General features: G+C 40.7%; 1 protein-coding gene across 1 annotated transcript in view; it reads left to right on the top strand.

Moving 5' to 3' along the window:
- Positions 1–17050, top strand: part of cacna2d3a (calcium channel, voltage-dependent, alpha 2/delta subunit 3a) — a 125553-nt gene that overhangs the window by 65122 nt on the left and 43381 nt on the right. The window contains exons 9-11 of the mRNA XM_046055582.1: positions 6053–6142; positions 6735–6848; positions 15810–15888. Coding sequence (XP_045911538.1) covers positions 6053–6142; positions 6735–6848; positions 15810–15888 — 283 coding nt within the window. The remainder of the gene's footprint in view (positions 1–6052; positions 6143–6734; positions 6849–15809; positions 15889–17050) is intronic.

The raw sequence follows: 17050 nt of genomic DNA, 5'->3' as shown, positions 1-17050 counted from the left end.
GTTCTGCGCCCTGACCCGCCGTTCATGCCTAAAAGCATAACAAGCTCCTTTCGGTCGCGGGTCATCACCCTCTCGGGTTTTTTTCCTCCTCCCCATGGGTCAGTGGAGGACGTCACGTCCCACCTCCTCTGCACGGTGCGAGCGCTGTCCTATTATGTGGTGCACACGGCCGTGTTATGTGGGTTCGCAGCGTGTGTTTGTGCAATACAGGGAGTGGTCCAAGGGACTTCCCCAGTCGGCACAGCGCCTGTCTCTCTGGCTGTGCAATGCTATTTACCAGGCTTACGTGTCTGCCAGAGCGCACTCCTCAGTGGCGTTGCACGGTGGGATGACAGTGGACGACATCTGCACGGCGGCCTCCTGGTCGTCCCCATGCTCTTTCGTCCATTTCTACCTGCGGGATGTCTCCCTTTTCTCTCTGACTCATTCAGTACTGAGTGTTTTGGCTGAGTGATTCTCCTTGTGAGTGTGCGGTACGCCCACTCCCTTGGGACAGTGTGGGGGGAGCGGCTGTTGCTTATGTGGCCCTGCCTTGTGCGCAGCTGATGGGTTGCTGTCATGACCCCACCAGCGTCTGTACAGCTGCGGGGCCCCCCACCCAGTTTCCAGACTTATGCATGGGTCAGCCCTCGGCCGTGCGCGAGCACCGATTGCGCGCCATGGGAGGCGGGCGACTGGGTGGCTCATTATGGCTCTGGGCAGGTGAGTTGTGCATGGTGGTACCATATGGGCTAGTGAGGCGTTGACTCATCCTGCTTCGCCTCTAACCCAATAGCGATAGCCTTAGAGGGCAAAGCCTATATTGTACTTTATATATAGCTTTGGCAATATTGTTGCTATACATTCATGCCAATAAAGCTAATTTGAATTTGAATGTTACAACAGCAACGGAGAGACAGTTGTGTATGAGACGAGGACTGTGTCGGCGTTGTTGTAATGTAATGTTATGTAAATGGAAACATCCGACATGCTAACGCACATTAAACTTACAGATGCCCCGATCACCGGGACGAGGAAAAAACAAACCGGAGCCCAGTTCCTTATCCCTGCGGCTTTTAAGCCAATACTATAAAACACTATATTATATAACAGCCTTAAGATGAAAAAACCGAACAGGATGAATAATCACTAAAGCAATTGGCATATTAAATTACATTACTTTATCTAGCCACGGTGTAACTAATTGTAACAACTCATAGTGCATAATTTGTTTGTATTTTTGATTTCACCCCTTAAGAATTCTTAGTGCACAAATATTGGATTCATTTCATAGGTGTAATTTACGCTGGGGATACTGGGGATATGTCTCCATCACTTTTTTTGAAGCATTTGTTAAATATGTTCTGAAAAATGGCTTGCGACAAGAAATGTTAAAAAAACAAATGGAAATACTTTGAGAAAGGTTTATTTGCACAATAAGAAAACATGCAATGCCATTTAAATATAGCAGAAACAAATGTGCATGTCCAAAAAACGTTCACATCATAAGTGAGTGACGTCTTTTAAAAGACGTTGCTCACATCTGACGTTAAAGATAAATATGTATACAACACACATTTATATGAAAAGATGTCACTGACATATCTGTATGGGCTGAAGTACAGTATACAGTTCGAGTTTTGCACCTTGCGTATGGTGTTTAATCACAGTGTTGCATGAATCTACTGTGTATAGAACATATGTGTGAGCGAGGGGGAGTGCGCAATCTGTTAATGAGCCTGCTTGTGGAAAGAAAGTGTCTCAGAGCTGGGTGGTGCGAGTGATGACGCTCTGATAGCAATTTTCAGATGGCAGGCGAAAGAGTAGGGACGGAGCGCGGTGACTGGTGTGCTCCGCTGATTTTACGCATTAGTCTGTTTACAGGTTTTGGGGAGTACTTCTGCCTGATAAAACAGTTATTATAAAAGTCCAGTTAATTTCATTTATACAGCCCAATATCATGAATGACAAATGACAGCATTTGACAAAGCATATGACACCCTCTGTCCTTAGACCTTCGGTTTAGATAAGGAAAAACTACCCCCCATAAAAACCCTTTTAAGTGAGAAAAAACTAAAAAGGCCTCTTGTGGCTCTTGTGGGAGCTGTACAAAATCTGATAAATTGCCTTAAGTGATGTCCCTTGAGGCAATGTCTGTTGGGATGGAGACTACAAGTTTAAAAATGAGAAAATTCTGGCGGTGTGCAGTTAGAAAGAAGTGAGCTTACCAGTCCTCTGTAGCCCGCTCTTCATCTCTGCTTGAAACTAGCAGCTTGAGGCTACATTAGACACACAGTTCCAACCGAACTGTTGGCGGCCAAGTTGCATTGTGGGTAATGTAGGTGCCAGGTTTTGATGAGGAAGAAGAATGCGTTGAGTTAAAAAAAATATATCTCTGGTCCTGCTGCATCAAGTTTAATTAAGCAGTCCAGTTCGAGTCCAAAAGTGTTGTAGGAGTGCAATGCTAGGTCGGTGGAGTACTTCTTTTAATTATGATTTGGATTTTCCCTGAGGCAGCGAGTGGCATGAATGTTAGTGGTTTGGGGAATGTTTGTATGTCTGACTGTGTTCATTTGCATGTATACTGATTGGACTGTTCATACAGGATGTTTTTATTAAGACAGCACCTGAGAATCCTAGATATTACTGTGGCATTATTCCCTCCTTCATCTATTCTTCTCTCTCTTCAGTTCAGTATATGTATGTATATATGTATATGTAGGCACCATCTCCATTTAAAACTCCATCGCTTCCAAATTCTTTAAAATTCCATTTAGAAATTCAATTTATAAATGGAATTGAATTCAATAACCTCTTTTGCCTCTAGTCCAGGCCAAAGCTTTGGGACGCAGCTGTTTACTGGCAGATGCATGGACTGCTTACCATGCACCGCGTGCTGCAGAATTATGTGTGTGTTCACATCTGCGTGTGTGTGCCTGTTGGTGTTTAAGTTAATTTATGTTTATTTCTAAGTGAGTGTATACTTATGCATATGGATTAGCATTATGTGTTTAATTCCAGATGGTAGTTTAATGTAGTGTGAGTCAGGCAGCTAAGAGGGAAAGGCAGTCTGCGCTAGTAGATAAGGCAAATATCTTTTACTTCAGCTGGGGGCAGGAAGCGACTGTCACACTGGAGACTTAAACTTACTGATCTGTCTTTCCAAAATCTGTTACATCATACCCAAACTTCAACTTGATAATAAATACCTGTTGTCAAGCCTCCGGGGCACACGCACTCATCTGGCTAAATTAAAATGAGTAGTTATTTGTCTAATGACACTTGTCAACAGACATGTGAATTGACGTGAAATCCATCCAGTCTGATTATTACTCACATACGCAGTATTTCCAGGCTAATATTTAAAGCCTTAAAAGAGAAACACACATGATTTGCAACATTATCTCACTCTAACAGTTGTTGGTCTTAGTCTGGCAGTTTCGTCCAGTTATGTCACAGATGGTCACTCATCTAACAGATGACAGATGCAATAACTAACTAACTAACTGAACTAAGTGAGTCTTAGTGCTGTCATTGTTAACTGTAGACTGTTTTGTTGGATCTGTTTAGTTGAGCGTACCCAGATATAATAATGCCTAGGTTAGGACAGGCTGTATCTGGTTAAAACATTTTCTAGACATCTATATATGTATAGCGATTACTTACTTTTCTACCAAATTAGCGCAAATTTCCAAATCCATTAGGCAGTAGGGGTGTGCAATATTGACAAAAAATTATATCTAGATATTTTCTGTGATTTTGTCAATAATGATTATTAGACAATATTTGGCATCCTTCAAAAATGTGTTAGTAAAAGTCATATGCAGCTTGTGTGCGTGGTAGAGGAGGAGGAGAGAGAGTGTGTGTGTATGAACGGGTGCGCTAGTAAGTGGCAGCAGAGCAGAGAGCAACGGGTCAGCAATAAGCCCTTAGTTTAGCAGTAATGTACAGTGTAAATTACAGTGGCCAGTGAATAAACAATGTGTGTGTGTGTTGCTTGCCAACTGTTGAAGAAAGAGTGAAGGGGGTTAGTATTGACTTTCGCCCTGGAGAAAAACAAAATCTCCCCTCTGCTTCTCAACTATGGTCTGTGAGACAGAGAGGAATGGTTAACAATAGGATATTAATTGTTGCTTACTAATGATATTTATGGAAAAAGGTCTTTTTTTATGTATTTAAAACTGAAGCATTTAAGTGAAAATAACTTAAAACAGTATGAGTAGTATGAGTAAACCATTTCATCTGTCTGTAACCCTGTGCAGGGGATATGCAACCTGCGGCTCCCGACCTGCATGCAGCACTTTAGCCCCTCTCTAGTGGCTCCCCGACTTTGTCAAAAAATGTTGACTTTTCATTGAGCAGACAACACATCATTGTCAAGTAATCCTCCCAACCCTGGCTGTCTGTTTGATCCCTGCAATACCTGTTGATTTAATGTTGAAACAGGCCTATCCTACACGCATTACCAAACAGTACGCACCAACTATTTTTCCCCTCTCTTTTCCATGCACTTATCAGAATTGCATCTGCCTCCATGTTGAGATAAATAACATAAAAATAAAAAACCATAGGCTTCAGCAAGCTGCAATTTAAGATATTTTTGTTCATTCATTTCTATGCCCCTGTAGCCAAGCTTCATTATGCTGACTGCTGTGATCATTTTTGAATATAAAAGGTGTCTGCAGCATTCAAAGGTTTGAGGTCAGATGTACATTTCAGAGCCTTGTGGTGCAGCACAAAAGGTTGGGCACATTCAGCATCGCATGCACACGCACACGCGCGTACACACACACATACACACACACACAATATGCCACTTAAGTACACTGCTACACCAGGGACTGAACATAGCCCGCTCTGCTGAGACAAATCACTTTGATCTTAACTCAGATACACACATACACGTGCACACTCATGCAATGGGTAAAGTTTGCTGTGCTCCAGGGCAGAGCCTTTTGATTAACCTTTTTATCCAGATCAAAGGAAAGGTTGTGTCTTTTTGCCACATGGGGGTGTTCTCAGGGATGCTGGAGGTTGTTTTTGTGCACATAGTTATTGGTGTGTTGCTGCTGTTTACGCCTGTGTGTGTCGCATAAGTGTGTGTTCGCTCCCAAGTGAGCAAGCTGTTATATGTTGTTACGCTGCTTGGGCCCCCCTACTGTGTGTTGAGTAGTTTACTTTCTCCTCCAATCAGTGAGGAGTAAAAAGACTGGAGGAGATGAACATAAACTGAGCGAAAGAAAACGTAGATGGGAAAGAGGCTTGACAAATGATGACATAGGTGGGAAGTAGGCCTGGGGTGTTCCCAGACCCTATAAAGTGAGAGACATATCTTGTAAGTAATGCCTCTGTTGCCATTGGTAATAAAGAAGTGTGTAAGTTCACCTCACTAGGAGGAAATGTTTTTTTTCAAGTAGTTGGAAAGACCCATGGTCAACAGGAAATGTTCCAAATGCCAATAACTGGATCTAAATAGCTATAAATAGATTGAATTGGATAATGGGCTGTGTCCATCTGTGTGTGTGTGAGTGGGTGTTGCCTCCGGGCTGTTGCAAATAATGAGACATGCACATGCGACCTGTTAGGTCGCTGACAACATTAAACTCATCATTAATTGCCACAGAGATAATGTGCCCTTTGTGGCATGATCACATCTATGAACAGACACACATGCATACACACTAGACTGAACGGTTGTCAGCTAAAAGGAAGTAGAGGGAATACAGGTCATTTCCTTTCTTTCACTCAGTGTGTGACATTTCACTCCAAGATAATTTGGCCGCAAAATAATGTTTGCCGCAAAAAAAACCTCAGAGCTGAGTTGAAGAATCCATTAGACCATTGGTTCGATCTCTGTTCACATACCAATAATGTTAAATCAAGCTAAGTAAAATAAAGACATGAAATCAATATCTTTATATTTTCATCTTTTTACTGCTGCCTTCCATTGTATTTGTCTCTTTTTTCTTTCTCTGTAAAATTCAATAATGACCAGTAATTCTGTGCTCCTCTGAGTTTTGGCATTTTGTCGGCATGATTGTAATGTTTCCTCCTCCTCACCTTATTTTCCCAGCATTTTCGGGAGCACCTCGACAAGCTGTTTGCTCAAGGCATTGGTATGTTAGACATAGCTCTCACTGAGGCCTTCAATCTTCTCAGTGACGTAAGTAATACACTCACGCATGAGCACCCACAGACACACTCACATGCACACACGCATACACACACAAGAAATAAACAGTTGCATGCACAAGATTAATTAGTGCGCTGTAATTAATAGTTAAATTAGGAGAATCGAGCAAAAAACAAGTAAACAAGGCACTTGATGACTCAGGTTACTGGTTTGACATCTCCTCATTATGAACAACCAATTAATCAAACACACATGCACACAAACACTCAAACATTTACCTTCCCTTTTGAAATGCTCATAATACAAAAGCATGCATTCAAGTGTACACTACGATGACAAATGTCACCATTCTGTTTAATGACTCTTCTCTGTAATCTTTGGGAGCTGAAAGTGACCAATCAAGGGAGTGGAGACATCAGTCACTGTCTAAAGTCTGAAAAGTCCACTTGAAAAGCGAGCGAGATACTCTTCTGTGCCCTTGTATCATGTACACGCATTTGTTATGTGTGTGGGTTTTGAGACTAATTAAACAGCATAGGTTTTATTCAAATTGGAAGGGAGCTTGATTTTGTCTTTATTCACCTGCATTAACTTCCCTCTTTTTCTCTCTCTTTATCTCCAGTTCAACGAGACCGGAAGGGGTAGTGAGTGTAGCCAGGCCATTATGTTGGTGACAGATGGGGCAGTGGACACATATGATGCCATCTTTGCCAAGTATAACTGGCCAGAGAGGAAGGTAGTGTATTAAACACACAAACACAACACATTATTGTACAGTTGTACTTCCACGACAGTGGGCAGAAGGCAGCTGAGCTCAATTTTCCATTATGCCTTGTTCACAACACACGACATGAACCTGCAACCTGGTATTACAATGGAGGATGAGCACCGGACTAATGCCCTCCTGTGGCTATGAATGACATTTTTAAACTTACTGTTGAGAATGCATTGTAAGAAAATATGGAATTAGGAAAAAGATCCATTTGACGCAATTTTAAAGGGATACCAAGGATCCGTTACAGATTCTCTCAAATACATCAATCAAGAGAAATAGAAAGATGATGCTTTATAGCGGGAGGGCGTTGATTACAAATTATAACCAGTTACTTTAAAGTTTCAGTGTGTAAGTTTTAGTGGCATCTAGTGGTGAGAGTTGAGAATTGCACCCCACCTCCCCTATCCAAGCGAGTTGTATAGCTACGGTGCCTGAGACAGGACAAAAGATGTCCTCTGTGAGATAGCAGAAAGTTGCCAGTCAAGAAATGAGGTTTCTTTAGATAGATTCATTAAGAAATTATATTTACTTAATTATTCAGTTAAAACGTATGTTTTTATGAATATTATTGTTATTTGTTTATTAATAAACAACAGACACATCAAGAAATGAAGTGCTACATGATGTCTCATACTCCTGTAATACAGTATTTTACAACTTGGGAGGGTTGGCTCATCTGGAGTAACATACCAAAGAAAATGACATCTCAGAAACACTGTCACATCTACTGCATCAAGGATGGCCACTGACAGATAACATGAAAATGTAAGCCTCACTGTTTCTGCACCATAGTCCATTATAAACCACATAATACATGAAGTTTACAAATGCATTCATGTCAGGTGAGGATCAAGGCTCCTCTCATTTTGCTTAATTTAATTGTTTTTATTTTATTTTTTAAAATACAACAGAAACACAAAGACAGCCATAATTTCAGTTTGTGGTAAAACGGTGCAACGTTTTTAATGAGCATTTAGCATGTGAAACTACAAATTACACAATTATGTGCACAGTGGCGAAGCAATATAAAAAAAAAATATATTTTTTAATGCAAATTTGGAAAATATTCATTATTGGTCACTTGATAGGCACACGGTCATGTTATGTGTCACTATTAGCAGTAAAATAAATACATGTTTTCCACCAGGGCAGTATTCAACAGAGGTTTAGCTGCTGATCTGAGCTTCCCTGCTGTTACCGTTTTATTGCAAATAATATTCATCAGTGGTTTGTCTCAGGAAAGTAAGGGCACATTTCTGTTCACGTTGCAAAGTCATAACAGAGCACTGTAGAATAACTACATTAAATTACAATCTAACAACATATTTTTTCTACCAGGGCAGTAAAGGTTTTTCTGGCTGATCTGAGCTTAGATCCTGGAAGCTACATTTTATTGCCAATTAGTGATCAGCTGATTGTCTCAGAACATAACCGACAAAGCCAAAACATAGAGCTGGAGAGAGAGAGTCACTACATGAAGTTAATCTAAATACATATTTTACACCACAAGCCAAAGCACAGTGCTGGAGAATAACTACATGAAATTAATCCAACTACATGTTTTTCTACCAGAACAGTAAAAGTTTAGCTGGCTGATTGCTTCCATGCTGTAAGCAAACGTTACCGTTTTATTAACAATTACTGATCAGCTGATTATCTCACTAACGTAACCGGAAAAGCCAAACCACAGCGCTGGAGAACAACAAGGCTACATTCACAATTAATCCAACAAGATAAGACACTGACAGGGGAAACACACCAGGCTCTGTGATTATGGCCAGCTTGTAGCTAAAGCTATCTAACAACAGCTTTAAAGTCCAACTAACTTAAATACCTGTCCAGCATAAAACAACAAACAACAAAAAGAAGACAACTTCAGCTCCGCTTTGAAAACATCTGTCCCACATTATAGCTTTCCATCTGGGAAAATCCACACCGATTATGTCCGTGATTTATTGCCATCATCTGTCTGCATCTGTGGACTCCTCTGGCTTCATGGTATAAAGATCCAAGGCTGTCGGCTCTCCTGCTAAATAACTGTGCTCGTTCATTTGTTCAAATGTCACTTCTCTTCTTACTTCTAATGAACCAGAGGACTATTCAGAGACTGTTTATTATTATTATTATTATTTCCTGTTCTACTTCTATTGACGCATTTTCTGTAGTGACGGCATCTATACTGCCGGAATTATACAAGCAGAAGAAGAAAGCTGTGATGACGAAACGCGCTCTGTAGAGCTATTTGTCAGTTGGCAGCTATTGTAGAAACATGACGACAAAATACTGCAGCGTCCATAGAAGGGGGTGCCCGCGGTTATGTAGATAAAAACAGCTCATTCTAAGGTAATAAAAACATAATGGTTCATTATGCAAGGTCTTTACACATCACTGAAAACGTAGATATTATATTGCATTTCTGTCAATGAATCCTCAGAAATATTACACACTGAACCTTGAACTACATGAGAAATACATATTTGTAGAGAAATACTGCCCTTCTAACTGAAAGAGAACAGCACGCCTGATCACTGTAAAAAAAACTTTAAAAAATGCATCAGTGTTTCCCAGATAGAGACACTGTTTTTGCTGTCACATTTCAGAGCATGTTTTTGCCAAGTATTAGTATTTGGCTGAGTTGTTAGAGCAATATTTTTGACAAGAAGAAGGTATTGACCAGGCCCAGTATGGGGTCCTTTCAGAGGGCTTCAAAACAGAGTTAAGTATGGTCCTGTCTCTGAGGACCGAGCTGTCTATATGCTGTCCTGCAAGGTAATTGTGGTGCTCTTTTGACAGGCCATGAAATGAAATGGGAGGACAGAAGGAGAGAGGGGATGGAGAGGAAGAAAAATGGTTATTCTTATTTTCTTCTGTAAAATGAAGCCCACAGGTTCTTCACCCTTAGGATAGAAGGACTGTACTAAAGGCTATGGTGGGCGTATATACCCTAAACACATACCCTATACACATGCATATGAATGTGACTGTATGGGTGCACATACAGTGCAAATTTCCATTGCCTCAGGTAAGTTGTTTAACATATATTATTAGCCAATTTTAAACTTGAATCTGTTTGAGCTTATGTTTCTTTGCATTTATATGGGTGCGTATTTGTTACCATAAATGTTGCACTTGTATTACCATGTATTTGTGTGTGTCTGGTTGTCACAGTTGAAGCTGCTCGCCAACCTTCCCTTCTCACTCCTGCCTCAAGGCTGAACAGCAGCGAGCGGAGAGGGGACAAAGCTTGTAGATAGTTTCATTTAGAAGAAGCCCCGCTGATAATGGAAGTCTTCGGTCTCTGTCACTCTCTTTACTCTCTCTCTCTCTCTCTCTCTCTCTCTCTCTCTCTCTCTCTCTCTCTCTCTCTCTCCACTGCTGTTTTTTAATGACTTCCTTTTCAACCAGCCTTACTTCTTCACCACCATATAGCATCACACCGAGAATATAGGCATGCTTTGAAAAAACTGAATGCAAATAAGTTTATAGCTGCATGCAGATGGCATTTATTCCATAAAGCTATGAAGAAAAGATCATAAGATCATAAAGAAAGCGTTGCCATTAAAAACAGTGTCTACTGATAAAATACTCAAAAACTTCAAATACATTCCATAATGACTTTTTCTTTCATGTTACACCACTGATTATTTTTAGAGCGATACTGTCACAGTTTTCAGATAACTGTCTAATGTAGATAAAGAATGTTTTAGAAACTGTTTCACATTTGTCTTTACTTTTGTAGCATGACCTCAAAAAGTATAATGTACATAATAAAAATACAAAGAACTAAAATGTTGTACTCCCAAAGACCACTGTGGTGGTTTATTTAAGAGCATTGGTCTCCCTGACTTTTAGTGTCTTTTCACACCTAACCTGGTTGGTGTGGTTAAAACAAACCCTGGTGTGTTTGCCCGCTTAGTACAGTTCATTTGGGCTAATGTGAAAGTTCTGAATCACACTCTGGTGTGGACCAAACAACCACACGAGACCCTTAGAGGAGGTGGTCTCGGTCCGGTCTCAAACGAACTCTCGACGTACATGATCTGACCTTGATCCATCCCACTTACCACTAACATATCATTCTTTTTCATTTACTTTATGATTTGTAGAGGTTGACATTTGTTTTTTCAGTTGCCAAGCAAATACATTATTACCTTTATCCCCCAATTCATAATATCTCCTGTTGTCATTTCTTCACAGTGGTTTTGTTTGAGAGTTCTCATGTCAGTTCAAAGCTTTACTTTCAGGTCTTACACATTATATTTTAGGTTGTCATTTTGCTATGCAGAACAGTACAGAGCGATTCAGCACAGGGCAACACAAGACAATGCAGGGCAATATAGGAAAAAACACTGCATTTTTCAAACATACAGAGAATATTAAATCAAAGAGCATCAATTACAGTACATGTGTGTGACCAAATGCTATTTTAACATCAAGCGACGTAGTCTGCATCTGCCTTTAGCCAAAGGGAAAATTCATCCACATTTTCGAGCAGGAGCCAGATACAGTCAAACCCAGCAGGAGTTCCTTAAAAATTAATGTTTTCTAAGCTAATAAAAATGCAATACCTCCTTAAGCCAGCAAGTATTAGGGGGTGATCAGAGGTTTTACAGTTCAGTCATGCAGTGTAGCAGGAAAATTTTGACAGAGCAACCTTAAAGTGCCTATGCACACTAAAATAAAATACAGCATTGATTAGAACAGCAGTGGTGATATCCCATGACTCAAGAAGGTTGACCATTTCCTGTCTGTAGTGGCGCCAAATTCCTCCAACCATCTGAGAGTGTAGCCTCCTGGGCTCTCCCCAAACACCTGATCTTCTGACAGATTGTCTTTGTTTGGCACATAGACCGCCCTCTGGGACAAAAACCTGGGTTGTGCCATCAATGTATTATGAAAACTGGATATGGTGTTGCAAGATGGCACAGATTCATACCAATTAAAAGATGATCACTGAGCACATACACTGAAAAAGTTTTTCAGCTTGTCGCACATCAGTATATTTCTCTGCCTGAGTCAGCCAACTCTTTATTGCAGCTAATTCTTCAAATTGTAATTGTTTTGAGATTAATTCTTAAATGTGGGTGGTGCTAATGTTTTTGGTAATATGGCAAAAAAGTATTTTGGGGCTAGAGTGAGTCACATGATTGGCAATTTAGACAGTGGCCACTATCACTGCAAAAAACACTGCACAGGCACAGCACTGACTGTGGGGGCTTGTGGTGTTCCCATTTCCACAACTGTGAGGCAAAGGGAAGCTAGACAACCCTGCCAATTGATAAAAGATGCTGCATGCTGTCTGTTCTCACCAGCATTGGCTGACCTTGAAGGTGAAGGTATAGAAAAATTGGAATGTACTTCCCCCAGCTCCAGGAGATTGATGTGCTGGGCTACGACCATCCTTGCCCATGCCCGTGCCCTGTCCTTTGTGCCCCTTATCTGTCACTACCATTTGGCAGTGCTTCATGAGGCCCCAGTGCCTGTCCTGTGCCAACATTGTTTCTGTTGTCCCAATAGCAAAGAGCTAACCATAACTGCCTAGAGACTACTCTGCAACACTACAGCCTATAAGGGGGACTCCTTGCGCTCAGTCCCACAAATGAGGGGTACAGATGTACCGGGCACATGTGTAGTAGGGCCAGCAGAATGGCTGGCAATACCAAGAACCCTAAGAGACAGAAACACTGCCTCTTCTATGTGCGAGTCAGTAGTGCAACTATCCACCATTAGGCCCAAAAACCATGTCCTCTGATAAGGCACTTGCCTGCTCTTGCCCCAGTTAAAGCCACATTCATAACCTTAGACTAGAAAAATCACCAATAGAGAATCAACATCCCAAGAACAGACAACTCAAACTTTTTCTTAGACTTGGAGAGCAGCAAAGTCTGTACTGTCACACAAACATACATATATATTTTGCACACATCTCTACATGCTCTCCTACAATCAATCTAAAATATAATTGAATTTCAATAAAAACTCGTCATTAGAGTGATTAGAAATGAGAAATTCCTGAGTCTTGGCCAAGATTGATTAGAAATGGGCCTGTAATGCTTTAGAGTTGTTGGGTCACCTGATTTTAGTAATAGTTGAACAGAAACGGTCTTCCAGAAAAGGAATTTCATTAAAGGTGAAAGATGGATTAAAAAGATTGTTAGTGAAGGAAAAATAAATTCAGCTGCTAACTTTAATAAGTGTGACAATAAAAGAAGATTATCGGGGTTTTCTGATTTGCTAATGTTTAAAAGTTTGAATGCCTTCACCACTACGGTAGTAACAATTAAATTAAAAGGCTTGCTATGTCATAATACAATAACTTAAGGACTCAAAGGCAGAACTGGGAACAGTTCGAAGGGGTAACAAAGGGGTTTCATTGAAAGGTACAACGGAGGACTGGGTGGTAGGTTCCAACAGGGCAGAATGGAGAACACAGAGGAGGGGAGTTTGTCCAGGCAAGATGTGAGCAGACCGGGGTGTGGCGTTCAGCAGAGTTCCCGGAGGTAGTGTGATCCTGGGCAGAGAAAAACAGGTTAATCCAGGGAAGAGAAGAGAAGGCAGAAATTACAAGGAATCTTACGGGAGCAGATAGTTGGCCTTGACACATGTACCACATGTAGTTAACTGACGATCTGGCAAAGAATGTGAGGAGGACTGGGGTTGAAATACTGCAGGAGCTTGATTAGTGGAATGAGGACCAGGTGCGCCGCTGGAGACAGTGAGTGTAGCCACGCCCAGACAAACACAGACAGGGAGGACAGACAGAAAACACAGGGAAGGGGGGAACAAAAGAACACAAGGTAGTGGGGAGATTCTGCAGTACCACAACATGCTAATGGTTATTGACAGAAACGTTGTTTTAAAAAAGCTGTACATGTACTTTTACATGAATTTACACAGGAACGAATGAGACATATGTTTTTCCAAATCAAGATCTCCAAACTAACATAAGAAAACCATACTCCTCAAAATATTTATTTTTAATGCTTCGTTACAGCATATGTGGCTTAGCTTTAGGATTAGCAACAGTTACTATGTTAGAAAGTACACATCTGTTTATCCAAAACAGGGATACTTTCCCAAATGAAACAATTATCAGCCTCAGCACACCGGGCCCATATGCAGTACAAACCAAATACATTTTAGGAATCATCACTACAACCCTAATGGATGTGGTTTTGGTTTCAGGTAGAAACCTACAGTTGATAATAATAATATTGAAAGATCGTACATAAAAGATTAAATGTAAGAGGACACAATTTTATGCCATAACAGCCTGTTGTTACTTTTGTCAGTGCCTGTTGTGGATATTAAAACACATGTAGCCTTACCGAAGTACTTACAGTCTTTAAACATTTGTGAGAATGTTTACACTGGAGATTAAATCAATAAATAATGGAGTTGAGGGCTGAATATCTTATGTAGGAGCATGAACAAATTATTTTTGCATCCATGTATTCTAGTGTTTCAAATGACATAACCGTGTGTACATGGGTTACTCTTACATGTGAGTGTCAATTCATCTGTGCATGCATGGATATATGCAGATGTGTATACTTGTATGTTGTGCATTTGTATTCTTGCATGCATGTGTATTTTTAGTCCTGCATATGTAGAATTTGTGCAGTCAAGTAGGTTGAAGATTGCATGCTGTGGCTCGAGCCCCGTCTAGATTTTTTTAAATCTCCACTGTACTTAACTCAGCTGTAAACCCCTTCCATATTTAATAACTAGTCCGCTGTAGTTTGACCTCCGTCTTGGCCACCAGTGAAGGAAAACACATAACCACAAACAGAAAATCGCACAGTGACACATCTTACCCATAGCCCTACATAGAGTGGTTTCGATCACACCGGCTGTGTTGTGTTTATCTGTCACTCTAGCAATGTCATTCAGGTTTACATGAATAGAGGATGATTATGGTCTAGATAACGAAGCCTGCTTAAAAATGACAGTCTGACAACTGTGCTTATTCATAGTTAAACGCATTACAGTTGACAACAGACATAAAATACCCATACTACAAAATGAGAGCCTAGAATTAGCTGGCTGTGGTTGAAATCTTTGTCAGCTAAAGCTGTTAAAATGACTACTGAATTTATAAGAAGAGTTGGATTTATGACACTATGCAGTAATAATGAAATATATATAATTTAATATGGACATATTCTTCAAAAAGGAATTGGTAAATTTATATACAAATTATATTTTTCAGAACCTCTATTAAGAGCAGTCATCCAAAATCAGATGAAGACAAACATCTAGGCGTGTGTGCATGCGCATAAAAACATACACACAAACACAAACAGACACGTGCTGTCAGGGTAAGGGGAGGCAGTGAAAAATGCAGGCATGGGAGCTATGGCAGCTGTGCCCCCAGAGGCTTGCATCTGGTCCAATCTGGCAACCTACACACACACACACACACACACACACACACACACACCTGCCAACTACACCTGCTGCTAGAGCCAACGGAGCACTGCCGGGTAAAAATTGGGTTTGGCAGCAGAGAGTTTAGAAGATTCTCTGGATGGAGCACATAAAGCTTGGATTTGGCTTTTTCAGCGAAAAATATTTACCTCATCATTCTAATTACAGATTTATATAATTATTTTGAAACCCTTATCTGTTAATACTTAATTGTTTAGTTTTGTGAGTTGATATTAAAATATATATATTTGAAAATAAATATAAAATATTTGAATTTTTTTAAATAAAATAAAATCTAAACGACAAATTTAAGACTTTCATGAGTCCATAATCGACTGTTAAACAAGGAGAAAGGGCCGGAGAATTGCTGGCAGATAAAGACACAGCCTTCTGTCTGGCTTTTACAGTGTTATCTTCTATACAGTGGTGTGGTGGGCCCTATCAAAATGCGATTAAAATGACTGACGGAAGCTATCTGCTTATTCTCCACAGGTCCGCATATTTCCATACCTGATTGGTCGAGAGTCAGCCTTCGCAGATAATCTGAAATGGATGGCGTGTGCTAACAAAGGTAGGATCTTACAATACATGCATAAACATTCTACTTTTTTCTCCTCATAATCTGTTTTTGCTGAAGAAAGTTGCTACATGCTGTCGTCTGGTGGGTGAAAATGAGCTCAGGATTTGTTTGGGGTGTTTGGCGAACGTATCTGTGTGCGTGCATGTAGTTGCATAGACATGTGTTTGTCAGTGCTCATCAGTATTAGCACCTGTATGTGACAGCAGGCAGCTGGTGCCAGTTGCACAGACCAGATTTGTCGCATTACATCTTCTTCAAAGCCTAAAGTCCAAACTATCTTTGCGTTATACCACTTTCCAGCTGCTTTGTGTGTAGTCATGGTTGTCTCAGTACTTAGAGCACTTTCCTTTAGGTTCTATATTTAGCTGGGAGGTGGGTGACAGAGACAGTCTGGCTCCATTTCCTCAGGCTGCTGTAGATAAGGCAGGCAAGCCATAGGTCACATGAGTGGGGTGCATGTGTTTTTTAGCTGTGTGTGAGTATATGTGTATAGATAAGAGGACAAGGGCACCCACAGTTTTGCTTAGAAGTGATACCAGAGAACCCATCCAGTCAGTTTGAGGGTGTTAGTGGTGATGATGAGACCTCCGCGCGCGCACGCGCGTGCGTGTGTTTGTTTGTATGCCGTATGATGATTCAGACTTATGACAGTGACATCCTCTCTTCTCTCTGCTCCCTAGGCACAGCATCTCTATAAGTACAGCAGAAATGTGTTTTTATTTCTTCGCTGTTTTATGAGCAGGTGAAGGCTGTTATGTAAACATTTCTCCCTATTCCCTTTGAGTGGAGCAAAGAATATTTTTAAGATTCTGGAAATGCTAGTATCACAGCACAGGTAGTACTGGTAAAATATTTTGGTCTAGGGGATTTAATTACCTCTAAGCCTTATGGCTGCACCAGCTTCTAAAAGCCTTTGCTAACAAGAAAGGGACGCAGGCCTTGCCCGAAGCCTGGATGAGCTCGACTAACTTTCCTGTCATTCCACTTCAGTGATGCTCACTCGAATTGGTGCAGTGGGTTTGGTTTGCGTTTATTTCATTAAGGTTAACAAATAGAAAACTATAGAAACTATACAATAAGGCATCAGGGATGAGAGTTATCATTCATTGTCCGTCACACTTTTAACAAAAAGCCTTCAGCTGCTCTCCTGTCT

This window comes from Micropterus dolomieu, linkage group LG08, assembly GCF_021292245.1.
Source record: "Micropterus dolomieu isolate WLL.071019.BEF.003 ecotype Adirondacks linkage group LG08, ASM2129224v1, whole genome shotgun sequence".
Classification (NCBI taxonomy): Eukaryota; Metazoa; Chordata; class Actinopteri; order Centrarchiformes; family Centrarchidae; genus Micropterus; species Micropterus dolomieu.
This window is presented reverse-complemented; position numbering and strand designations above follow the sequence as displayed.